The sequence below is a fragment of the Euprymna scolopes genome, chromosome 5 (assembly GCF_053919585.1).
Source record: "Euprymna scolopes isolate OS-2025 chromosome 5, ASM5391958v1, whole genome shotgun sequence".
Taxonomy (NCBI): domain Eukaryota; kingdom Metazoa; phylum Mollusca; class Cephalopoda; order Sepiida; family Sepiolidae; genus Euprymna; species Euprymna scolopes.
The window spans coordinates 58,461,268-58,488,191 of NC_136486.1; the positions used below are offsets into that span (position 1 = coordinate 58,461,268).

The 26,924-nt window shown below is 31.6% G+C and overlaps 1 protein-coding gene across 3 annotated transcripts in view; it reads right to left on the reverse strand.

Moving 5' to 3' along the window:
- Positions 1 to 11,544: 11,544 nt before the first annotated feature.
- Positions 11,545 to 26,924, reverse strand: part of LOC145276808 (methyl-CpG-binding domain protein 2-like) — an 88,562-nt gene continuing 73,182 nt past the window's right edge. Inside the window, exons 3-7 of one of the 3 annotated variants that reach the window (XM_080128127.1) lie at positions 26,075 to 26,217; positions 22,646 to 22,736; positions 19,652 to 19,815; positions 16,190 to 16,270; positions 11,545 to 13,428 (exon numbers count right to left, since the gene is read on the reverse strand). In XM_080128127.1, coding sequence (XP_079984253.1) covers positions 13,423 to 13,428; positions 16,190 to 16,270; positions 19,652 to 19,815; positions 22,646 to 22,736; positions 26,075 to 26,217 — 485 coding nt within the window. In that variant the 3' untranslated portion in view covers positions 11,545 to 13,422. The remainder of the gene's footprint in view (positions 13,429 to 16,189; positions 16,271 to 19,651; positions 19,816 to 22,645; positions 22,737 to 26,074; positions 26,218 to 26,924) is intronic. The other 2 variants (XM_080128129.1, XM_080128128.1) reach the window with 2 other exon arrangements.

Genomic DNA, 26,924 nt, shown 5'->3' on the forward strand with positions numbered 1-26,924 from the left:
ATTGAAAAAAAAAATTGAAAAAAAATCATCATACATTTTGTACATTCATCTTAGTTTATATTTTAAATCTGTTTATATGCGTGTCACGTTGGTACAGTGGTAACGTCACCAGCTTTGAATACTTCAGTTTCGATTCTAGCTGATGGCACTCAAACACTTATATATATATATATATATATATATATATATATATATTTGAAATCACGACTACGAAATCTGGGCATCAAAATATCATTTAAACGTATTTTACGTCCGGGTAAAGTCGGGCGCCCCTTCGTTAGTCATAAAGTTATTTTATAGCTCTTTCATGAAATATGATTTATTTTTTATTTAGAAACAGCTATTCGTCATAGTAGAAAGTGGATCTTGGGTTTACTTTCGGCAGCTGTGGAAATCTTTTCCCTTATTTAGTCCTTTTTGTCCTCACATTCCATGAGAAATGTTTCTGAAAAAAAAAAAATGGGAGGGAGGATTGTTGTTGTCTGGGTTGGAATCTATCTACCACTGTGAGCTAGGTTAGATTTTTTTTTTTTTACATAGGCATCACCACTTATCAAGTCCCAGAGGCCATTCGAGCATAAGGGTTAAAGAGTGCCACTGTACAATAGTTAATTGGACAATATAGTAATCGTTAGTAATGGAAATTCGGTAAATTTGTTAACTTAAGTGGAACGACTCAAGAACTTGTATACGTTGGACTTGAAGGCAACCATATTGTAGTCAGCTGGAAAGCAGGCAAACAGAATACAGTTCCACAGGCGTGCAGTTCTAAGAAAGAAACTTTGTTCACGGAATCTACGTTTAGGTTTAGGCATAGATAAAGAGTGTGGGAATTGTTGATAGTGTTTCCAGCTAGACGAGTATTTATTTTTGTCTCACATCAAGTGGCTTCGTACCTTGTCTCGAACGAATTGCATAAAAAAAATAAATAAACTAAGTCTAGCAAGAAATTAGTTCCGAATTGGCGGTTTAAATCTTTAAAATAACTTCCGAATTCTCCACAGGATTTCGTTATTATAAACTTATTTGGATAATTTATGGATCACGTGATACAAAACAAAGATACAAATGAATGGAAAAAAAACGAATGGTTGTTGATATTTAAAATAGTTCAAAATATCCGCGTTTTTTTTTATTTTTGTTTTTTTTTTTTTTAATTTAAATTTCCGACTTTTTAGCATCATTTTCTATCGAGAACTGCGTGTTTTTTTTTTAATAGTTCATAGAACTTGCAAGTAAAACCGATGATTGTTAAGATATAGTCGACAGATCTGTTTCTTTTTAAATATGTTGTTTGATGCACAAAAAAATGTATTTACTTAACTTGTCATGTTGAAAATAGTAATAGTGTAACCCGGATATAAGATATCCAAATTGCTTAAACCCTGGTAGAAGAACGATTTCCTCTGGTCACAATTTAGAGCCTGTGTACAGTGTAACCCGGATATAACCCGGATATAAATTTATATAACCCGGATATGAGAGAATTGTAGTGGCAAGAGACGGAGTCTTACATCCGGGTTACATTGTATATCCAAAAATTACAAAAATTCATCGGATAGAAAATTATTTATACTTAAAAGTAATTTTTACGGAAAGGTGGGGGGGGTTGCATTTTCCCTATATGTGAATATCTTGAAGATTGCGAATACAGGGTACATATCTCTCTTTTCGCCACTTTAATGGTGATCAACATTTTAGCCTTATAGCGATAGACCTTTTTATTTCTACTAAAAACATGAAAACGATTGTTCTATTCGATAAATTTTTGTAATTTTTGGATATCTTAATATTTTCGACATTAAGTTACTAAGTTTTTCCTTAAACCCACATAAAAAAAAAAATAAAAAAAACACATCGGTCTGTCAACTATCTTAAAAAACACAACAAAATGTATAAAATATTTTTTTAAAAAAAATTTTTTCTTCTTCCGGATCGAATGTTGTTGATTAATTTCATTCTACTTTCTTTACAGCAAAAGATTTTTTCTTTTTCTTTTTTAGAAAGCGAACATAACACATCTGAATGGTGGTCAAAGGGGAAGAACTCTTCAAATCAAATCAAGAGTTGTTGCCCCTGCATTATTAAATCCGATTTTATATTCTGCATATTTTCAAATGGAAACTAAAAGTTTACTTTATTTTTAATTCTTCGGACTGCTGTTTGCATTTTGATTGTTATATTCACAAGGTTGCAGTTAATGTAAACCTCTAGGTACCTCCAACACGCGCCACAGTTTTGCCCCCCCCCCCCCGTATGTAGCACTACGTAACTGTAATGTAATATCATCCTCTAACTTTTTACCATTTAAAAAGAAGCTTCAAATAAACTGCTATATTTTTTTTAATTTATAGCATACAAAAATAATGAAAATGCGAGACAAAAATCGTGTTTACATTATCGACGCTTTAAAACAACGTTCCTATGTAGTGACGTTTTTGAAATCGTAGACAGTCATTTTTTTTTAATCTAGCAAAAATCAAATAAGTCATATTTTCTCTGAAATTTGCAATATTTATTCATTATTAAATACACTTACATAATAAAAGTAGGTTTCGTTAAATATATTAGAGGAAATAGTTTTTTTAAGTGTTCAATCCCACCACCCATTTCATGTTACGAAAACTAAAAATGTAGGGTGATAAAAATTTTAACATTTTTTAAATCTGAAAACATCAAATAATTTCGGTAAAAAAAAAAAAAAAATAAATAAATTTTAAAAAAAAAAAAAAAAAAAAAAAAAAATCAATATTATTATGTTAAAAAATAAACATTTTCTTGATAATTATATTACCGAGAAAAAATAAGTTAATTACAAAAAAAAAAAAAAAAAAAAAAAAAAAAAAAAATTCAAAAAAATAATTTTTTTAAAACTTTAAATGATATTAAATTCAAATATTACGCGATATGAAGTTTAAACAGATTTTTTTTTATAACAGGTTTCCAATAATAAAAACACATTCATATAATAGAATGTATTACTCTTGATAAAACTTGCAAATGCAAAATCAACTTAAAAATCCGTTTGGATTTGATTTAAAATGATAGAGGATAATCATTTTTTGCGCTTTTTTTCAAAAAGTATAACAGCCACAAGATTTTGTTTTCTTTTTTGTAAGCCAGAGAGCGCTTCTCGTGCACTAAGTTTTCAAAATCCACAATTGCCCTTGTCACTTTAAGAGAGAGTCGGACAATTTAAAAGATCAAGAATTGAATATTTCAGCCACAAGATTCCTGGGCTTAGTTTTACATTTTTTTTATCACATTTTCGTATTTCATTGGATGTTAAGATTTCACTCATGTAAACAAACAAAAAAGGTTTTATTCATAAAGAAATTAAAAACATACACATGGTCTTTCAAAATAGTGGAAAAGGTTTGGTCATGTACCATTCTCAGTTCTGTGATACTCTAGTCTGATGCCCATCTGCCATCAATTGAAATGAATGGCTCTTGCCTTGGGGAGGCTTCAGGTTTTGACAAGCTTCTGGGCTTAACCTTTACTCTCGCTCTGAAATGGAACACATATCAAATCCATTGTCAAGGTTGCTGGAAAAATAGAATTTTATAGCAAGCCCCACTCTCCCCAATGGTTTACTTCTACTTGTGCAGCTGCCATAGCACAAAGGCAGCAGATTTAACCGACTTAAGTCCAGTTCAAACAGGCAGAAATATATATAGAAGCCAGAAGTAACTGTAAGAAAGAAATAGCGACAGCTAAGAGAGAATTTACTGAAACCAAAAAACGCATCAAAACACATAAATTAAGAACCCGTGACTTCTGGAAAATCTACAACAGTGTAGTAAATAATGGGTAATCAACAATTCCCCCACTATCCAACAATCAACACACTGGACTCTGCTAACCACCCCCTCCCTGATTTTCCTTTGCTGACAGACTCCACACTAGACGATCTGAAAAATCACCCCTTCTCAGGTGCATGCTATCATAAAAAATCTTGACACTGCAAAAGCATGTGGACCTGATCTCATCCCAGCTGTGCTATTAAAAATGTGCTCCACTGAAGTAGCTCCAGTTCTCTCTAAACTTAAATGCCTTAATGAATCTTGCTTTCCTGCCTGCTGGAAAACTGCTTCAAGAACTCTGGTGAAAGAACTGACCCAGTAAATTATCGCTCCATCCCACTTTTTGCCAAAATATTTGAGACCATAATTAACCAAGCTCTAGTCCATCACCTTACAGATGCTAAACTTCTGACTGACCAACAATATGGATTTAGGCAAGCCCGTTCCACAGCAGACATCCTAACTAATCTCTGAACGTATATACCATTCACTGCACAAAGCGGGGGGGGGGTTAGAGCGGTAGCTCTAAATATATCTAAGGCTTTTGACAGGGTATGGCATGAAGGTCTTCTCAGGAAAATCAGATCATACACTATCACTGGAAGAATACTTAACATAATTAAATCCTTCTTAGATAAGAGAAGGATCCAGGTTGTTCTTGATGGTCGTACATCTAAACAATATGATATAAATGCGGGAGTACCTCAAGGGTCTATCCTTGGACCTCTATTATTCCTAATATTCATAAATGACCTCCCTGACAAAATTGTCTGTGAGATGGTTATATATATATATATACACCACACTATAACAGACACGACAGGAAAACAAAGAAACAAATCTAAAGAAATGGCAGAAACACTAGCAATGCTGCTAAGACTAAACTTGTTTCCTTCAATAATTACAAGAAACCTTCTCTACTACCAATAGCAATGGCCAATGACTATCTGAAAGTACATCTTTTAAACTCCTCGGCCTAATGTTCACAGGAAACATGAGTTGGAACAATTACATTGAGAGTATTGCTAGGACCACTGCGAAGAAGGTAGGTTCTCTCTACCATGCTAGAAAGCTAATAACGCCCGAGAGTATCCTGTACCTCTATAAGGCCACAATTCGCCCACGTATGGAGTATTGTTGTATTTGGACTGGTGCATCTGCTACTAGTCTCTTGCTCCTAGACAAGGTTCAAAAGAGAGTCACCAATCTGATAGGTCCTGAACTGTCATCTAAGCTTCAGCCTCTGTCCCATCAACAAAATGTTGCATCTCTGCCTGTTTTACAAGTATTTGTACCCCCTCAACGTAAATACCCGACAAACAGCTAAATCCCACCCCTTCACAGTAAAGATCCCTAGATGTAAGAGAGCCTTCTACTCCAGTAGTTTCTTCCCCAGAACCACTAGACTTTGAAATTCTCTTCGGGGTACCTGCTTCCTCATCTGTACTGACATGCAGAAGTTCAAGTCTAATGTGAACCGACATCTTGCTGTCCAACTCCCTACATAGTACCCCTGTAGCTTATGTCCCTGATAGTAGCCCCAAGTGGCAACATGCCTTAAAAAAAAAAAAAAGGATCCTTCTACCAGTCCAGTAGATATCTCTCCTGATGCAATTCCTTACCTATATAAAAGCCAGGTATGGCCAATGATAACGTACTGTTGCCACATCTGGGAAGGAGCTGCTAGAAGCAGCTTATCCTTCCTTTACAGAGTTTAAAATAGACTTCGTAGCTTAGTGGGGGAAGCCCTTTTCTCTTCCCTACAGAAGAGACGTTGCAAGCCTGTCTCTCTCTTATTGTTATTTCCATGGCAGGTGCTCATCTGACCTTCAATCTATCGCCCCCCTCCCCTCACCAAACTTTCATGAAAAACACTTGATAATTTCCAACACTCTTTATCTGTTCCTAAACCTAAATATAGATTCCATGCACAACGCTTCTTTCTTAGAACTGCACACCTGTGGAACTGTCTTCCGTTTGCCTGCTTTCCAGCTGACTACAAATATGTCTTCAAAATCCAACGTAAAAAAGTTCTTTATGAACCGTCCCCCCTAAGTAATCCAATTTACAAAAGTTCCACTACTTAGGTTTACTACACTATAATCACATTGACTAATGTATACCAATTACCCCTTATCCTCGAGTGGCCTCCGGGCATTGATAAGTGGTGATTCCTATGTATAAAAAAAAAATAAATAAATTAAAAAAAAAAATTAAAATTAAAAAAAAAAAACTTCAACAGTTAATAAGGCAAAATGCAGCTATAAGTGAACTAGAGTGCATTTGGATTAATGCAGACTTCCGTTTGTTAGTCTTTTATTGCTACCCATTCTCCTTATTATTGATATAAATATTTTTCTTATAACCAAGAATATTTTCTAGTCAGATTTTTACAGGCACAGCATGGAGTAAACTATTAACTGAAAGTGACATAAAAATTGCTAACAATTGTTTTAATCATTATTTTTTCTCAATGAATTTGTCCTTATAATTTATAGTTTCAGGTCTTGTTTCCTTCCTCAGGAAACAGACTAAGTTAAAAACATTTTCTGTCACGTGACAGACGACCTTTTCAAAATTAAGTCAGAGTTGTTTGCACGAATGACTGTTGGGACGAGTGATAAATCGATATTCATTTAAAATGTTAAACATTTTTTCGTATTATTTCTAATCATAAATGATTAATTTGAATTAATAATTTAGTTTTGTAATCTTTTTTTTAATTTGAATTATATATCAATTGAACAATAGTTGTAGATTGTCTATAGGACAACACAAAGTAACCTTACTAGTTTATTTTTGAAACAAAAAGAAATAACAAAACAAAATTACATTTTTTTGGAAATATCCAATGTATTTATTCTTTAAAAAAAATGTAATCTTTAAAATTGGATGAAATGAATTTGAAACAAAAATTTAAAAAAAAAATGGAATTCAAATGAGAAGGAATAAAAATTTTGGATATCAAAAAACAAAAATAAAATTTGTTTCATTTAAATAAATCTTTTTGTGTCAAATAATAGAAATGTGGAGCTTACAGTTGATATTTTTTAAGTGATGAAAAGATGATTTCATGGAAAGTTGTTTTGCAAAAAATTTTTTCAATTTGCGATTTATATATATATATATATATATATATATATATATATATACACACACACACACACACCAAGTTTTATATTAAGTAATAATCATCCGATTGTTAAGTGAAAATTTAATTCGGACACCAAACCTCAAAAAAAAAAAAAAAAAAAAAAAAAAAAAATGAAAGAAAATGAATTACATCATTTTCACTTATAGATGTTGGCAACCTTCATGTAATAAATAATTCATTTAAGTACATAGAAGCAGGTAGAAAATTAATGCCAACAGAATGAAGCGGATCCAAAAAAGTCATGCCGTATTGATTCAGGAATTTGTTACAAAATTAAAAAATCTAAAAATAAAAAGATTACACTAGACTTTTTATTATTACTTATCCATACACACACATTATATAAATATAAACACGTTATAATTTGGGTACTTATGCACTGATTGAACCATGCTGAAATAACGTTATTTAGAAAGCCATTTTTAACATGAGAAGGGTGTTGTAACTATTCTATACTTTCACCTACCAATTACTTAAAAAAAATTTTTAAACTATGATTTAATTAGAAAATACTATTTAAAAATAGTGCGGTTCAATAAGTGCACAATCACCATAATTTGATTGTTTATCAAATTCACCAATTAGCTACCATCTAAATACAACTTTCAATAATTAAGATCATCCTAGAGAATGTTACAAATTATATTTCATCAATTTGATAACATTTTATTTTCCAATAACATTTGAAGGTGTTTATTTAAAAAGAAAAGAAAATGTACAGAAAAATCCTGAAATTAACGAAGATGCCATATTCCAAAAATCATAGAAAATCAAATTTTATGAAGAAATGAGACAAGGTCTGGGAACCAGCATTTTGTTTTAAAATTCAAGAGCGACACATCAATACAGCTACCGAGATTTCATTTATATTCAAAATAATTAAAACTTTAGTTTGAATTTCTATTAGAAATTCAAAATTTATGATTTTAGCCAAGTTAAAAACAAAAACTACTTCATCAATTTATGTGATTTCTGGAATAGTGCATCTTTGTTCTGTGACAAAGAAGATTTTTTTTTTTTTTTTTTTTTTTAGTGTAATTCTATATAAACACCTATTTGATTCCAAACAGTTAATGACGCAGCAAAAACAAGTCATTACATTATGCAAAAGCATAAGACGCAATGTCTTCTCAAAAAATAATTATATTCTATGAAGAAAAAAGTTGTCTTCAACTTTAGCTAGTAAGTGTACACCTTAACATATTTGGAAGGGAGGTTATTGTATAATCTCGATATAAAATAAAGCTTAACATTTTATTTTTGATATGCTGTATTTGTCGATATAAAAAACAAAAATATTTACTTTAAACCAATACATTTCATTGTTTTTGGGGGTTTTTTTATTTGGACAAAACGAATAAAACATTAAAATTACATCTTTTTTTTATCAATTGGTTTGTAAGGATGGAATTTTATTAAGATTGAAATTGTAATTAATATTTCCCATTTCATTTGAAAAAAAAAAAAAAAAAAAAAAAAAAAAAAAAAAAAGATTGGTTTTAAATATTTAAAAAACAAGTAAAATCATACTACTTTATACATTCACATGAAATTAAAATATTTATAATGTATGATGTATATGATGTGATGTATATGAAAGAAGTAAATAGACACCTTTATCATTATTATTAATGATGAACTGCTGCCAGAAGGTTCTGATGGACTTTGACAAAATAATATTGATTCTTCCCAGCCCCCTTGGTGAATTGAATGCTCACTCAGTTAATAGTGGAAAGTGGAATCACAAGGTGTGCAGTAATTTGATGCTGACATTAACATCTGCCTCATCGAAAACAGAATTCTAATCTATTTTTTTGTTAAATGGTGATAAATATTTATTTTTCAGATAGAAACATATTTATCAATATTTTATACAAATTGATATTTTCATAATGAAACACCTACTTTGTATGGTTTACAAGTGCTAGCCAGCAAAGAAGAAGCTTCAAAACATGTATGAATTATTAATAGGGTGCCTAATTACTTCTTTCATGTCAGAATATATATATATATATATAGTCATACTGAACACGGTTGAATGAAATACAGAGGAAAAAATACACACACACACGGATTAGAAAATTACCATGAGTGATCAATTAGAGTTGCAGGAGCATAATATTTTTTATCAACTAATTATACAATCATATAACACACCATGTGTATAGTCATAGGTTAAAGAACGGAAAGATACAACTCAATACTTTTGTGCCATAAGAGTTATAAAGGTCTATCCCTACTACAAGCAGTGTAGTACAAAAAAGTTTATTCCAAATCCACATAGTGGTCAAGTATAAATGTAAAGTTTCAGTACCATAGAATAGGACCTCACTATCTCATGAAATCAACAACATTGAATGGCAAGTTATGATTTTATGGTACTTGTGTAGAAATTGAACGAGACCTAAATCACCGTCCGCTAGAAACAATGTCTTGCGCTCGGATTTTACTGTAATCTGACGTAAGATGCCGATCAATGCATCGCAAAGAAAAGCGATCTTTGAGGAAAATATTGGAGAGAAAAAAAAAAAAAAAAAGTTAACGGGATCAGCTAGAAGCTTCTTAACAGTTATTTTTTCGAGTTTATGTGTTGACAGAAATTTGGTAATGATCCTTTTGTCTCCATTTAAACCATATATCGGAAAATTACCCGGTTAACAAAGTTTCTTCCACATCTTACCCAACTTTGACATCGTCTGATGCAACCGTAGAAAAGTCTACCTAATCCTAAGGGAATATCCCGGTTGTCTTAATTTTAAAAATCGGTTGCTAGGAAAGAAAAAAGTTTGTACATTGGGGGGGATAAAAAAAGAAAAAAAAAAAAAAAAAATGTAAAAAAAGTTTACTTTACATTAGTTACAAAACTAAAGAAAAAAAATATGTTGGGAGGCGGGGGGGGGGGGTAAAAAAGTGTTTTTCTTTTAAACCTTTAAAAAAATATAACAAAAAAAATGGGTTTCTTAGTTTTGTTCAGTTTTTTTTTTTTTTCCAGTTAAAAAAATGTTACATTGTTAAAACACTGTCATGATAGGTCCGTTTCTTTTTTATTTTAGTTAGAATTTTTTTCGGGTGATTTTATCATATTTAAATGTTTTCGTCAGTATTTTTCTTGAGTAGTGTTGTTACAATTTGATAAGTGGTTGACGCCATTTTCCATGCAAAGCCGAACGGCCAATTAGTTACAATTTTTCTAATTTAAACAATATTTTTTTTTTTCTTTTTTTAACTCTTATGATGTACCAACATTTAAAATTTTATACGATTAAAAATATTTTTAATTAGAATTACTAAATTTTTGTATTGTATTTTTTTCTTTTTTTTTTTTTTTTTTTTTTTTAAATACTTGAAACTTAAAAAATATGGATAAAACGGTTTGGGTTTTTTTTTTTTCTATCCATATAATTTTTTTTCTTAATTAGCCTCTTTTTTTTTTTTTTTTTTAAGAAAATTGCATACACTAAGTTTTTTTATGTAAAAAAATAAAATAAACATTTTAAGTTTAAAAAATGGAATTTATAAAAACTTGCTTTATTTAAAAGGGAATTTGATTTTTTACTAGTTTTTTGTTAAAAATCAATTTAGGTTTTAAATAAAAACAATTCTTTTATTTTTTTTAATACTTTAAACAGTAAAAAAAAAAAATTTAAATAAGTTTTCAAGCTTTTTCATATTTGATGGAAATATTTCAACCAACAATCATAGTATTCCGATTTTATGGCATATCAGATCCTTTACTGTTATTTATTGTCGAAACAACATTTATTGTATACAATTAATTGAACACAGGTTGCTATTAACGAAGGAGGGATTACAGATATTTACCAAAAGGTATTAATGCATATCTGAATGCAATAATTACTCACAGTCTGAATATTCATTGAGCCTATCACCAACCACTGGGATTCTGGCTTCTAACCAAGAAAACAGTGAGAGTTTAATTCACTGTTTGGGAAATAAATGATTGCAATGTACGGTGGCCCAATAATTTTAATGAAGTTTTGTAAACAAAATGTATTATGACCACATAACATTGAAACACTCTTTCATAAGAGCATCAAAGTTGAAAGAGGTTCAGGTGGTGAATGTGTGGGAATAGCAGCAGATGCTTTTAGCAACATATTCCTTTGAGAATTCGTATGCAAAGACCTAAAGGAAGGTAAGGAAAAAGGAACTAGCCAACAAAATGCTGAAGATGCTGTTCAAGATAGCCATGAGGGTTATATCAAACATGTTTTGCCTGACAACGTAATCACATTTACCAATGATGACAGGGATGGGACAAAACAACAACAAAAAAAAATAAATAAATAAAATTTTATATATATATATATATATATATACCCACACTTCAAAATTACTTAAATGACGATTGATAATTCGGATTATACAGTTCTCATACTTGTTATTTATCATTTTGACAGGCCTTCAAGCACATTTCTTTGAACGTGGAAATTTTTATATCAAACTTGGAAACCTATAAGGAATTTCAAACTCAAATGTTTTATTTAATCCACTGGGGTAGATTGTTTTGTCAGCCATGTCCAGGTATAAATTTAAATCATGCTATTCAAAAGTTAGTATCACCTGGAGCAAGGATTGAACCTGCATAGAATTGTGGGGCAATGGTTAAAGCAATTTGATTAATAATCAGTTCTTAGTGACAGTCTTCTAGAGGTTGAAGGTTTAATTCTTACTATGATACTGAATGACAATACTTTTATTTGGTCATGGCTGACTGAATGAGAATAATCTACACCTGTTTATTAAAAGTATACAAGTTCAAAATTCTGTATAAATTTCCGACAAAGATTCAATTTTTTTTTAAAAATGTACCTGAAGATGATCAGAGGTTACATCAGCCAAAACATGGAAAAATAAATAAAAAACAGCAACCAAGACATGAATAGTCTGAATACAAATATAGTGTGTGCGCATAATGTGCGTGTGTGTACGCGTGCGTGCGTGCGTAATGTGTGTGTGCGTGTGTAGCAAGAGGTATATAAACATATGGGACCGATAGAGTTGAAAGGTCCGTGTGTAACCGATGCCACACGAGAATTAGTCAGGCAGCAAAAAGGTGAAAAGGGCCAAACTGGGCTCTCTCCACCGACCCATTACGGGTGGCGTGTTCAGATAAAAGATGTTCCATGGAGACGTTTTAGTTCACACTTGGGGAAAACTGATATTCAAGAAACCAGACCAAGCAAATACACTTAAAACTCCAGTTCATCTCACCATGTATTCGATCCCACAGAAAAGATGATCATTTCGACAAGTTTGAGAAACAAATTGTACTAACTCGAGTTACTATGACTGCAATTTGGACAAAAAAAAAAATAAATAAAAATTTAAACTGCATCACAGTTGTGATCAAAACTTAACTTTAGTGAATTTAATGTGAATTATTAATCTAGATATTCTCCATTGAAAAATATAGTACACAGTTACTTCATAAAAATATCATTGCTGGAATTCTCAATGAAATTCACAATCCAATCATTTGATACAAATAAACTTTAGTCTACGACTTGTACACCAAGTTTAAGTCATTAATGTCCAACAGTGTTTTATCACCATTCAACATGTGAGGACACTTGGTAAGAGATTTGATCATGAATGGGCTTCATACTCACCGGACTATAACTCACAGGTTTTTATTTTTAGGCTTATCTTTAAGATAATGTTCAAAGCCATCCGCAGACAATTGCTGAACTGAAAAGGACCATCACATCAAAGCAAAAATGGAATTTTTCAAAGTTAACAAATCTGCATGCCATATCCACATGTGCAATAATGCCAATTAAAGATGTTGGACATTTATGACAAACTTGGTGGACAAGGCAGACATCAATTGGAGTTTACTTGTACCAAAGGATTATAAATCTTAAATATTTCATGAGTGGCATTTCTTTTTTTAGAGGGGGGAGTAAACCTATATTGAGAGAAATTTTCACACATTTTGTCATATTCAAATGGAAGTAACTTTTTTTAATAAATCTTAATCCAGTGTATAATTTAATTCATTAAAATTTTCCTAAAATTAAATTAAAAAAAAAAAAAATGCAACAAGGAAAGAGAAGGAAGAGAATGATGGAGAGAGTGCAGAAGGTCAATTAGTCGCAATGCAATAGTAAATGCATCTTTATTTGTAAACTCCCCCACCTTTTTTTCTCAAAGATTTGTTCCAAGTTTATACCATTTTAAATATGGGGATTAAAAGTATAAAAAAAATTTTTTTTTCAATTTGAAATGTTTTCAAATGAGGGAGGGACACGATTTCCAAGAGTCTGAAAATTCTTTGAGAATAAAAGAAATGTTTGTTTTCTCCAAGATCAAAGAGAGAGAGAGAGAGAGAGAGAGATATGTCTTCAGTATCAGCTCTTCTGGAGGGCAATGACTAGAGTCCAATGTCAGTTGTGCCTTTTTATTCATGATTTCTTGATGCTCCTGTCGCTGCTTAACTCAAGTCTGAAAAGATAAATGAAAAAATATATTTCAAATCATTCCAAAATATTTAATACTTTTTTTTTCTGAACTATAGAACTTGGCAAGTGTACGTTTTCTTTTTTTCTTTTTTTTTTCTTTTTTTTTTTTTTAAATACTAGCATTTCAGCCCGGCATTGCCCGGGTGTTTGAAGGTGTATGTTGAGAGAAAAAAAAAAAGCAGTCAATTTTTTTTTTAACTGGACCCCTATTATGACCCCTTAACATTTATTGTTTGGACTCAAATCAAGTTATTAAGTTAGATCCATATACAAGGAACCTATATCTAAAATTTCAAGTGTTTAGACCCAAAATTGTCAGAGGAATTTGGTAGAGTTCTCCAACGTCAAATTGTTGAACTTTGACCCCTTAACAGCCAAATTTCTGGCCGAAAATGGATTACAAAAATTTTCCCAAATCTCAGTACCCTGTATATCAAATTTAGAGTCTGTAGAGTGAAAATTAACAGAGTTATTGTGTAGGGAAATGTACACACACAGACGTTCACACACACACACACACACACATTTGGATTATTCAGACTTATTTTCATGTTTTGGTCAATGTAACCCTCAGCATTCCTCCGGTGAATATTTTCATTGAGAATCTTTATACCGAACTTGGAATCTATGAGAAATATTACACAAGAAACTTTATTTAATCCATGGAGGTTGATTGTTCTTATTCCATCAGCCATGGATATGATTTTGTGATGCTATACACTATACAGTGATCCCATCCTTTTTAATACTGGAGGTCACAAAATGGTGACATCCAGTATACATGGGAACAAACGATTCTGAATTTTATCATTTTCTTTTAAATTCTACTCTCCTGTTGAGGCATTTTCCACCCACATATCGGCCGCCTGGAATAGACTGCCGCTATTCAAGATGGTCACTGCACCGATCAGTTCAAGCCAAACTTTGACAGGTGCTACTCAACTGTATTTCCGACAGTTTAGCCCTCCCACTTTGTTCGCTTTCTTTCTCTCTTTCCGCGCTCTTAACAGCGACAAAATATGTAATGTTTAAACCTATGCCGAATAGATTGAATTGCACAGACTTATGTAATTTAGTCACTAACAGGTTGATAATTTGGGTAAATTGTTTTTTCTTGACCTTTTCTTAACTAATCCTACTATGTCAACTGTTCTACATCTAACCCAATAACTAGCACTTATTCTTTCTCCTGTTTTGTACCCATCTTCCTATAATATCCAGATTTAATATTCTAACATCTGAGGTCATAAGATCTGCTTTTAAAACTCGCATTACATATTCTTACAGCATTGCTTTCTATACAACACGTGCTTAACTATTGGCCAGCTATCACTTCCATACATCACTGCACATACGTATGTCCAATAGACTTTTTAGGTCAGCAGCAATAACAATGTTGCTTAGTGTGACAATATTGAGATATGTCAACTTCGTATTAATAAAAATAAATTTAAATGGTTAAAATCCCAAGACGAAGGAAATAAAACGAAAAAAACGCTGATATACTTAAAAAATACAGGAAAATATAATCAGCGTTCCCACCAAAGAAAGTTAATCGTTAAGAGTTAAGACACAGGTAGTTGCCGAAGAGATTCCAAGAAGGAAAGACGTCTACACAACTCTGCTGATGAAAACAATATGAAAGAAAACATTTGGCATCAGTCAGCGTAGATAAAGGTTGGTTTGTCAGTTAAAGATATAGCGAACCACTTTAAGAGAACTATTAAATGTTGAAAACTCAGAAAACCCGCTAGAGTTTGATAAAAAAAAAAAAAAAAAAAAAAAAATATCACCTGAAAGAAAAAAAATAAAAGGGAAAGGAGAAAAATAAAAAAATAAACAAAAGAGAAAAACAGAAATAGTCTCTTGTTCTATTATAATTAAAATAAAAAAAGGGGGGGGGTACTGATCTAAGAGGCACAACTCCGTAAATTATTTCTGTTATAATTTGTCTTTTTTTATTGGGAGTTTGGTATGCGAGATATATATCTATACATTATTTTAATATGTATAAAATTTTAATTTGCATAAAAAAGGAAAAAGAGAAAAAAGCCTTATGAATTTATGTAATCTTGAAATTTGTATATATTACCTATTCGTTCTTTGATTCTGTTCATAATATATAAAATAAAAAGATTAAAAAATATATATATATTTATATATACACACACACACACGTTGAATTGGTTGTCTTTTTATGTTAAAATATTTGCTGAAATTTCTCTGACCTACCATTTCTTACAGCGATAGAACAGCTGATTCATCAATAGATCCATTCATTCATCTGACATCCATTTTATAAAACCACAAGCCTAGAGTCTGTGTTTTAAATCAAGAAGAGCAGATAATTGTTACCCTCATTTAAAATGCTCTTTGGTGGAGGAAGTCAACAAAATACAGGCTGGCGCGTAGCTTCTCGCGTTTTTCTATGCAACCCGAGGAAATTTTTTAAATAATTTATCACGATCGGATAACAAAGCTAACCTCAGAAGGGGCACGTCATATTAGTAACAAAGTAATTCTGAATTTACTCCACCCACTAGCTCTTCCCAATAAATTAGATTGGCTTCATGTTCCAAAATGAACCTTTCTTGAATATATATTTCTAATATTAAACACGTTACATTAAAAAAGAAAAAAAAAAAATTTGAAAAATATTACATGTGGTTACTAGGCATTTAAATGTTTGTCTACTTTTAAGTTTGACAAACTCAGAGTAAGAGTAAAACTTCTGAAACACTTACTAGAGCAGCCTGTAATTTTCGTCTGGCATCCAATACTTTGTGTTCTTGCCGTTTCACATCAGTGTCAGAAACCATCATGTACTGCAAATCAAAATTTTAACAATCAATACAGAAAAAGGAAAAATCTGTCAAAAATATCAACTTAAATTATATTTTTTTAAATAATTTACTTTTCATCAGTTAAAAAGGACCAAGTGTGTGCATGGGTCAAATTCTGATTTATTGTTCAACTATGAAACCAGATTTAGAATCACTAAATTTTAGTCAAATCTAACACTTTAGATTTAGGGTTGGTTTAATGAACAGCAATATTTTTTTATCAAATTCTTTTTGTTTTTTGTACAAACGTTCATAAATTAGCTCAATAGTGTATAATACTAGTAGAGCTTTTAAAACTCAAAATTGTATAATCCTTATATATTAAAAAATGGCTTACAAATATTTTGATCAAATATGAATATTCTAACAAATATTGGGGACAAGGTTTTATGAAATTTTAAATGCAAAAAAGAGAAGTTAATTTCTGTTTTTGATTAAAGTGATAAAAGAAAATGAAAACAGAAAAAGAAAGTAAATTAATATTGGACAAGTCTTGTTTTTCAATATTATATTATGCATTGATGAAAACCAAATTACATTTCTAAATTTTGATGTGTGGACAGGTTATTTGTATTTGGATTCTCAAAATGAGAACAGTAGTCTGAAGAATCCAAATACAAATTTTTTTGTGAATGTTTCATAAAATTCAGTATACTATAAATGTGTAGTCAGTGGGCAGAACAAGTTTTCATGAATAGAAAGTTTCAAGGAACTAGGATTATATAAAAATTTGAAAACTTAAAAAGAAATCGATTAAATGTTTTTTTTAAATAATGAACGAATAAATGGTCAAGATACATGATTAAAATAATTTCTTAAAAATTTAAATAAAATTGGTTCAGTAAAATAAATAAATATATAATATATATATATATATATATATATATATATTACTGCACCAAAAGTGGTGGACAGATGTTTGTTTAAAATAGATATTTGGTGAGGTTATTTATGGACACCGCTCCCGTGGTTCGATTTGTAGAACTGCTGACTATCAATGCGATTGTTCTAGGTTCAATCCTTAGCTTGGGAGAGGTGCTAGTCTAGCAGCACTGATGAGTTGTGATACAACAAAACAGAACTATGTCGATGACTACAAATATATATATAAAAAAATCATTTTGGAATAAAAATCAATTTAATATTATGTTAGAGACATTTTAATATTTTGTCTTGAGCAATACAAAAACAAAAACATGGCAGTGTTTTTTTTTTTTCTTTTTAAATCAATTTTCACACCAAATAAGGCACAGTGCCACTTTGAAGTAGGGAGCTACTATCGGGGACATAATTTGCAGGGGAATTATGAATGGAGATGAGTAGCAAGATGTCTGTTCACATTACGCATGAACTTCTGCATATCAGTACAGTTGGGGAAGCAGAATCCCGGAAAGAAGTTCCAAAGTCTTGCAGTTCTGGGGAAGAAACTTGGAGGAAAAGGCTTTCTTACACCTAGGGATCTCTACTGTGAAGGGGTGGGAGAGTTGCTTGTCGGGTTTGTCGGGGTATTTAAGTCGAAGGGGTACAAGTGCCTGTAGTTCGTCAGCATTCACCATTAAAGTACATGTAGAATAGGCAGAGGGATGCAACATTTCGTCGATGGGACAGAGGCTGAAGCCTAGATGAAAGTTCAGGACCTATCAGGTTGGCAACTCTTGAACCCTGTCCAGGAGAGACAAGCAACAGATGCACCAGCCCAGATGTGACAACAGTACTCCATACATGAGCGAATTGTGGCCTTATAGAGGTACAGGATACTTTCAGGTGTAAGTAGTTTTCTAGCACGGTAGAGAGAGCCCACCTTTGCAGCAGCCTTGGCAATGCTGTCAATGTATCTATTCCAGTTAATATTCCCTGTAAATGTTAGGCCGAGGAGTTTAAAGGAAGTACTTTCAGGTAATATATTCTTGGGCATTGCTATTGGTGGTAGAGAAGGTTTCTTGTAATTATTGAAGGAAACAAGCTTAGTCTTGGCAGCACTGAATGTGACCATCCATTTTTGTCCCCATTTCACTACAGCTTGGAAGTCATCCTCTAGTGTTTCTGCCATTTCCTTAGATATGTGTTCATTTGTTTTCCCTTCGTGCCTGTTATAGAGTGGTGTCATCAGCAAATATACCCATCTCCGAAACAATTTGATCAGGTAGGTCATTTATGAATATCAGGAATAAAGGTGCAAGGATAGACCCCTGAGGTACTCCTACATTTATATCATATTGTTTAGATGTACGACCGTTGATGACAACCTGGATTTTTCTCTTAAGGATTTTATTCTAGCATATTTACATATTTCAAACTTTTTTTTTTTTTTTTTACATGTATAATCCTAAATGGATTTTAAGTAAAATGCTTCCTCATTTAATATTAAAATATTTTTATCTGTACATGTTTTAGCGAACCATGTTTTAACTGTCAATTTCTATCATTACTGAATAAATTTAAGTTTCAAAATCCTAGTTTACAGGGGGGGGGGGGCTCACATTTATAAATAGTAATAAACATGAAGCCAGAGGTGCATATGCTTTGTTTTAATTTCATTTATTACTCAAAATTACGTTTTCAAACTAGGATTTCGAAACTTATTTACAGCTTAAATAAAAATGTAAAATAAAATTCTAAAGTATTTGCAATTTAAATTTTAACATTTTGTAAGACATCCGACAGATTTTTTTGTAAAACCATTTTTTTTAAAGTAAAATTTTTTATAATCTCTTTATGACAATGTAAGTATTCAGTGCAAACAATTATTAGACCACATCAAGTAGGTACAGTTAATATTGTATCATTTACATGGGTCCGGCTAGTTTTTATTTATATATAGTTGAGCACTTTGCAAATATACTTTCACCCAATGCGTATTTACGCAATTAAGCAAAGCTCACTATTTGTTTGTAAACGAATGATGGTTTGAGCAATGTCTGTGACGAGCGGGTGTGGATTTAATACACACGCAAGAAATATTTACGGCACTTATTCATGGTCTGATGGTTAGAGCTGCCGACTGTCAATGCGACGGTTGTAGGTTCGATCCACGGCTGGGGAAAGGTGTATGCCTATCCACACTGATGAGTTGTGATACAACGAAACAGTACTGTATGTGGATGACAAAAATATATATATATATACACACACACACAGTCAACATCTAAATATATTATATTTCTTTTAAAAATTTCATATATTAAAAATGGAAAATTACATACACATTAAGAATCATACTGAAAAAAAATCATTTCAGTACATTTTAACAGAACTGACTTTCATAAGAGGGGAGACTATTCTCAATTGACAAAATTGAGTGACCTCCCTTGCGATATAAGATTAAAGGGAAAATAAATAAAATTGAAGAACTTGCTTTCTTACCTGCATTTTCGGTTGATTAGCATCCATATTGACACCTGGATTTTTCTGAATGGATTTACTGGAGTTCTGTCCAGTCACAGGTAAGTTACTGACATGTAAAGCTGCAGCAATGCTCTGCAGGATGTTCTCGGTGGTGAGGTCAGGGCCAATGCCTGTAATGGAAGCTAAAATACGTCGCTTAGATGGTAAAAATTAAATCTTGAAAAATTTTCATATAAAATAAAATGAATAACAATGGGGGGGGGAGCATTTTTATCAGGAAAAAAGATTAATTTGTTCTATAACTTCAGACATCGTTAATATATTAATGCCAGTTTTAAAGCTAAAATTTCACCATTAATGAAATGCATTTTGTTATGCAAATTGAATTTTTCAATCTTATACAATTCTTCTATGCTGGCTGTTAAAAATAGACATTATTCAAAAGACCATTTAGCAGAATCAATTCTCTAGATATCATATTCCTTCAGTAAAATTTAACTGAATAGATGAGGCTGAACGAGTTAAATTAGCTGAAGTGTGTTCAATGGTTTTCAATCAAGACATCAATTTCCTTTATATGGAAAGGCATGAAATTTTATTGCTTTGTATAAGACTCCCCTCCCAGTTATGAGAGAACCTCGTTTAGAAAAAAAATTCTCATTGGTTGAAGGTATTTAATGTTCAAGATCTCATATAATGGAATGTTCGAAAAACATAGTACTTTGTGATAATTCTGAGGCAAGACATTCAATATAAAACAAAGGTATTAAAATGAAAAGTATTTTTTTATGTTGCATTTGTAAAATGTAAGCTTTCTAGAAATAATGATCACTTAGAATGTGAAAACGGGTAAATATTGTGAAATTCACTTTCAACTTGTAATATTTATTTTGGAGAGTTATATTGAGATAATGTGGATAAATAAAAATTAATCTTCACTTTATAAATTAAACTATTTTTAGTAAAAAGATTTATTTTTAGGTTTCTGAATTTTTTTTAGATGAGGATTGGTTATTCGTATTTGGATTTTTCGGTCTACTGTTCTCATCTTAAGTATGATTTTTACGTTTGTCATTTTTACATTTAGGTCAATCTAACCTCCGAACTTCAGGTGTATTTTGTTGGAACTCTAGAATCTGCACGAAATATTCAACTGAACCCTTTAATTCATGAGAATAGTATACTGTTGTTCCATCAGTCATAACTGGGTAGAAGTCCTAAGTAATTTGCATTTTAAGTGCTGCCTGCACTGAGGATTAACCCTTCAACCTTGAGAAGTTACTTTTACAACTGAATTTTACCAATTACTTTATTGGATTCTCGCAGACAATTCTAGTATCAATTTTAAGAGCTTGTTGAAATGAATCTTATGAAGATATAAAGTTGCAGGTCTTATCTTTGCATGTTTTGTTCAAGAGCTAATAGGATTTTTTTGCACAATGTTTATACTGGTTTTAAACAATTTTTTTTTTTTTTTTCACAATATGATAATACATTTACAAGGTTTTTTTTTTTTGTTTGTTTTATTTTATTTTTATTTTTTTTTTACTTGTTTGAGGTCTACATTTTTAATAATGTATTGATATCGACTTCTGGATGAATAGAACAAATGGGGCAAAATTTTCTAATTTCTAACAAATTTTGAATAGTCATAACTCAGTGTCTAAGCTAATCAAATAAATTTGGTATCACCATTTCAGTTGTGCAAAGATTTGTGGTCACATTAAAGGTTTATCGATACAATAAAAATAAAATTTTGGTTTGAGATGCATACTTTAATGAATATTAAATATAAATATTAAATAATAAAGAATATTACTAGAGTTACTTTTGCAAAAACCATGCATGTTAAATACATTTGGAAAATTTTACATTTATCAAAAACTCAACTCTTACCTCAATATGTATTAAACAATATGATTACAACAGACAGTTGGTAACTATCCTGTTTTTTGTGGGGTTGTTCAAAACTGAAACTGGGTACGACTGAAGTATGTCAAATATTCAACTGCCAATCGGCAAAACTGGACAATCTTAACATAAGGTGGTGAACGCTGTTACAGCGTATACGAACCCACTTTACAGCAAAAGTTCGATATTCGTACAATTCAATATCCAAACATGTTTTTCAAGGAGTAAAAGGAAGTTGAAATAAGGCAGTTCAAAATAAGAATTTTATATACTTATGTATCAGGCAAAAATACATCTCAAATTTATAGAGTTGGATTTTAAGATAAAATTTACTATTCAGTCAATTAACTCAACACATAGTATCTTATTAGAAGGGAGATAATCTTTTACAACGTACTGACTTAAAAATACATAATGGCATGGTTTTAACATATAAGAAAGATGAATTTTATTAAAGTTTTACTCAACCTAGTAAGATATTTGTCGGATCCATAAGTAGGAATTGATTTGCTTCCCCATAAAAGCAAAATGTAAAACGATGGTTTTTAATGTGGGGGGAAAACCAGCTCCCAAAAAGGAGCACTCTGAAAGTAGGCAAAAATAAAATTGCCTTAAGTGTAGCATCAGCACAGATACTACACTGTGCCTGACCTTGGAACTGCCATAGGTCACACGTGTATTTGTCAATAAGCATCAAATGTTTCATTTAAAAGATTAAACAGTTTATAAGAAAAAAAAAAGAAAAAAAATGTTTTCTACAATATAAATTCATAGCCTCCAAGTTCTAGCATTTTCTCCACATACAAGCTATCAGGTTTAATAGTTTTCAAGACTGAAAATACAAATTCTTAAATCCTAAATGAGATATATATTAATAAAAACAATTTAAAAATAAATCTAGACATAACATCTTACTATCATGTAACAGAGCTTTACAGAGTTAGACAATATATAACTAATCAAGTCATCAAACTACAATAACAGTGTATAATTAATCAAGCTATCAAACCATAAACACAAGTTATTTGTAAGATTAGCGAGAATTTTTTGTCAAATTTTTTAATAATGCAAAAGTCTGGGTGATACCCATATTATCCATACCTTGCATGTTAACGGGTAACTCTAACGGGACAAATGGGTCATCGTTCACATCTCTGGGTTGGACTCCTCTCAAGCGTTTTTCCCAAAACAACTACAAAATAAAAAGAAATTGAATGAAGTACTGAACTTTAACAGCAAAATAAGATTTAAACAAAAAACTGAGGGGAAAAAAAAAAAAAAAAAAAAAAATCTACAAAATACCCCCCCCCCCCCCCAAAAAAAAAAAATGTTAAGATAGAGTCAGTAAATCGATTTTTTAAAAATGTCATTTTAAGCAAAAACAATGTACTTAATCGTCATGCCAAAAATAGTAATATAGCCAAAACTTGTGAAAATTCATTGACTAAATTATTTATAGTTAAATGTAATTGGATAAAATTGCATTTTTCTTAGATGTTATAAAGTAAATAGTAAGAGTCTACACACAGGGGACATAACACCAGAATTAATATTTTAGATTACTTATGGCTGCAATATTTATTGTCTTTAGTGATACTTTTTTTTTTTTTTTTTATTAAAAACACAATAGCAGCAGTTCTATGAATTTTCCTAATTTTTGGATATATTACTGTTTTCAACATGACAATTAAGTACTTAATATTGTTTTTGCTTAAAACGACATATTTAAAAATTAGATTTGTCAACCATCTTAACAAGCACCGATTATCGTTACAAATCTTTTCTAAAAATACACACCATTCAGCTCCATTGACAAAAGATACATTGCTAGATACAGCCTAGATTTAAATTTGTTATGTTGAATTTTGTGAAATGTATAAATCAGGCTTGCAGTCAGAGTTTGATGCATAACAATAAGGGAGTCTGGTGTTTTTAATCAGATTTCAATTATCTCTATATAAATAAAATGAACTCATTTTTTCCCCGTCTGATTTTGACATTAATAGGATTAAAAATCAAGATATTTCATGCAAATATAATATGCACAAACGGCAGAACAATATCTGAGGTGTGTTATAGGCTTATTATTTCTCAAATTCCTCGATAATCTTAGATTTCTATACTTTTTCTGCTGAGAAGTCACGGCCAAAATCGGTTAAGATCAATGGAAGTGGTAAAATATTTTCTCTCTAATAAATTCCTCCTCTCCCTGCCACCACTTAACACCGTTTGGGGATCGTTCACAAGGAACAGCTGAGAAGAGAACACCGGTTTGGCTTCGTAGTTCTTTCATGTGAAGTTATTTAAAATCACTAAACTAAGCTCCAGTGCTCTGTGGCGTAGTGGTTAGCGTGCTGGACAATTCACATTATATTTCCACGTTTGCGCCGACCTACCGTAGTCGTTTTTTTTTTGTTTTTTTTCTCCTAAACAACTGGAATGGACTTTTCTTGGTGGCCCAACTGTTAAAGTTGCAGATGTTTTTTTTTTCACACTTTATTTTCCTACTTTTACTCATGACTCCGGGTTTGATCCTTCCTACTTACCTACCATAACATTTTTTAAAACTCCCCCCCCCCCCCCCCCGTCCCGGAAACAAACACTCGGGCAACGCCGGGTACCCCCGCTAGTGATTGAATATTGGAAAACTTTAAAATAAGGAATCTGGACCGGAAACTTGGAATTCTAGAAATCAGACCTTATACCTTCTGACTGCAATGTATGTTTTTTTCAATTTTGAGTAAAACTTCTGATTAGGCAGGCAATCAGATTACAAGCCTCTCTCTTGAGTAACTAAAGATAGGCCCTATAGGAAATTATTCAGCAGGAAAATTATATACTCAATCTGTTAATGATGGAAGATACAAACTTTTTCCAACATAAATAGTGTCAAATTTTTACAGTTAAACCCAAATAGCACTTCAGGTGACATAAAATTTTCATTTGTTATAGGCAATATAATTATGTACTTTCCTACAATTTACTTAAAAATATTAGTCAGGCCCAGATCTCTTGATATGAACCATTTTAAATCAAAAATCAACAAAGGAAATAATTCAAGAATACAATAAAAGCAATCTCTCTTCTGCACAATTAAAAATTAACTAAAATGACTTAACTGTATTTCATTTTTTTTGTGACCAGCCGCATACATTTGCCATGATAAATGTTGATTTTCGGGGGGTTTTTAACAGCAATAGTTGTAGAAGTTGTTAATGACAGCACAGAATCATTTGGAGTAACAAATAGTTTTTGTTTTACAGTGTACATAACTTGCGTTTTTTTTTTTTTTTCAACCAATTTCCAACTGTTCTAAACGACCACTCCTTTGCAATTGAGAAAAATTTATTTGCTATGTATTATTGAAAACATCCTATCTATGATGCAGCATGGTGATGAAATTTTCCAATTTTCTACGGCATTTAACTTCATGTTGAGAATTCCATTTCCAACACGATTCTAATACACCTATATCCAGGGTAATCTCATTTAGTATATATAAAGTTAAAACTGTCATAACTCAAAACACCATTGATTGAGACTGTCGGACTGACTTCCTCATCTTGGTTGTTATAGTCACAACGTTTCGGCTGTTTTACCCTCCGGCCTTCATCAGGTGTTTTGTATCGAACTGGGGAACCGTTTGTTAGGAATCAGTGTCCCAGTGACATATGGCCGAGTGGTCCTAGACATTGTATCAAAGTTTACAGTTATCCAAAGGTGCTGAGTTCAATCCTGAACGAAGGCAGTGAAAAGTAACATTCAAAACAGAGAATCAGCAACTATGTCCCAGAGCCTAGCTGGAGTCCGAACACGGTACCCCCGTAATAATAATAAAGGGTTGGGTTCGAGACTAACAAACGGTTCTTCAGTTCGATACAAAACACCTGATGAAGGCGGAGGGCAAAACGTCCGAAACGTGACTATAACAACCAAGATGAGGAAGTCAGTCCGACAATCTCAATCAATGAAAACACCTCATCTCAAAAATACAGACAATTACTATCAAAACACCATGTCAGTTTAACATGACGATTTATTTTAACTATACCATTAAACTCACATGATTTCAGTTATTTTAATTCTAACTATTTTTGCTCTCTAAGAGTCAATATTCCTATCGAAGGACAATACATGCAACTGCTCCTCATGTTATACAGTTATTTTGCTAAATAGTAATGGATCTGACAAATCTATATTTAACTGACTAAAGCTTTTTTTCTTTTACCTTTGCAGCATTTTTTTTTTTACACTTTAATTTACTCCAGATTTTTTGCAAAAATAATTAGTCCACCAAGGAAGATTATTAGAATAGAGACAATTTTAAATCTAAAAGATTGAAAATGTAAGGGAGACATTTTTTCTTTTTACACTTAACAAGGGAAAAATAAGAGTTATTCTTACAGTTTAGAGGGGTTTTGTTTTTATCTTCAGAACTTTTATATTTTTATTTAAAACTGGTACACATACAACTAGTATACAAATAAAAATTTCTAAATGAGATATATACATTTTTATCAAAATACTGACCTGTTTTGGCTGTTCTTGTGGTCCATGTTTGAGATCAGATTTAGGTCGACTCTCTGGACGTGTCCGAATCACGGTAACAGGCTGTTTAAATATGGAAGCAGTCTGTCTGATTGGAAGAGCCAAACTGGAATCATGTCGCATTCCTGCAATCAAAGTAAAAATTAATATAAGGGGTAAAAAAAAAAAAAAAAAAAATTTCAATTTATTACAAATTTTATGGAATTCCAACTCTAGAAGGATTTTCAATTAAATCTGTTGAGCAACCTAAAAGTTAAAGGGAAACAAATTTTTTAAACTGACTCACAAATGTAAACCTTGCTCCTTTAAAAGACGAGATGTTGCTTGCTCGAGTTAAAGGGTGCAAAATAAAGGAAAAATTCAGATATCTGTCGCACGTTATTACCCGAGAGTCATAGGTCATTAAAAGCAAAATTTAATGGTCCTACTAGGAAAGAAGAGAAAAATTTAGGTAGCTCGAGGCTTAATTAACTTATTTGGGAATCTTGGGCTAAATCACTGTTTCCACCATAAAGGTTTGTTGGAAATTGAATTTAATGTCATTACTGATGCTTCATCCAATCCCATGTTCACTTTGGTTAATGAGATTTCCGATTTTGATAAGATTACATGGATGAATTTCAGAATGTTTATATCTGTTGTGTCATCACATACAAAATCAGAATGAATTTGACACTATAAAGGCACTTTATGGCTTGTTATGACAGTTCATCTATAATCACAGTAATAAAATGGGGATCAAGAAACTTTTTTTATAATAGACAGGAATCCTTCATTTGCAGTGACTTGTATGCTATATTTTTTAGGGGTAAGAAATCTAGAACTCCAATCT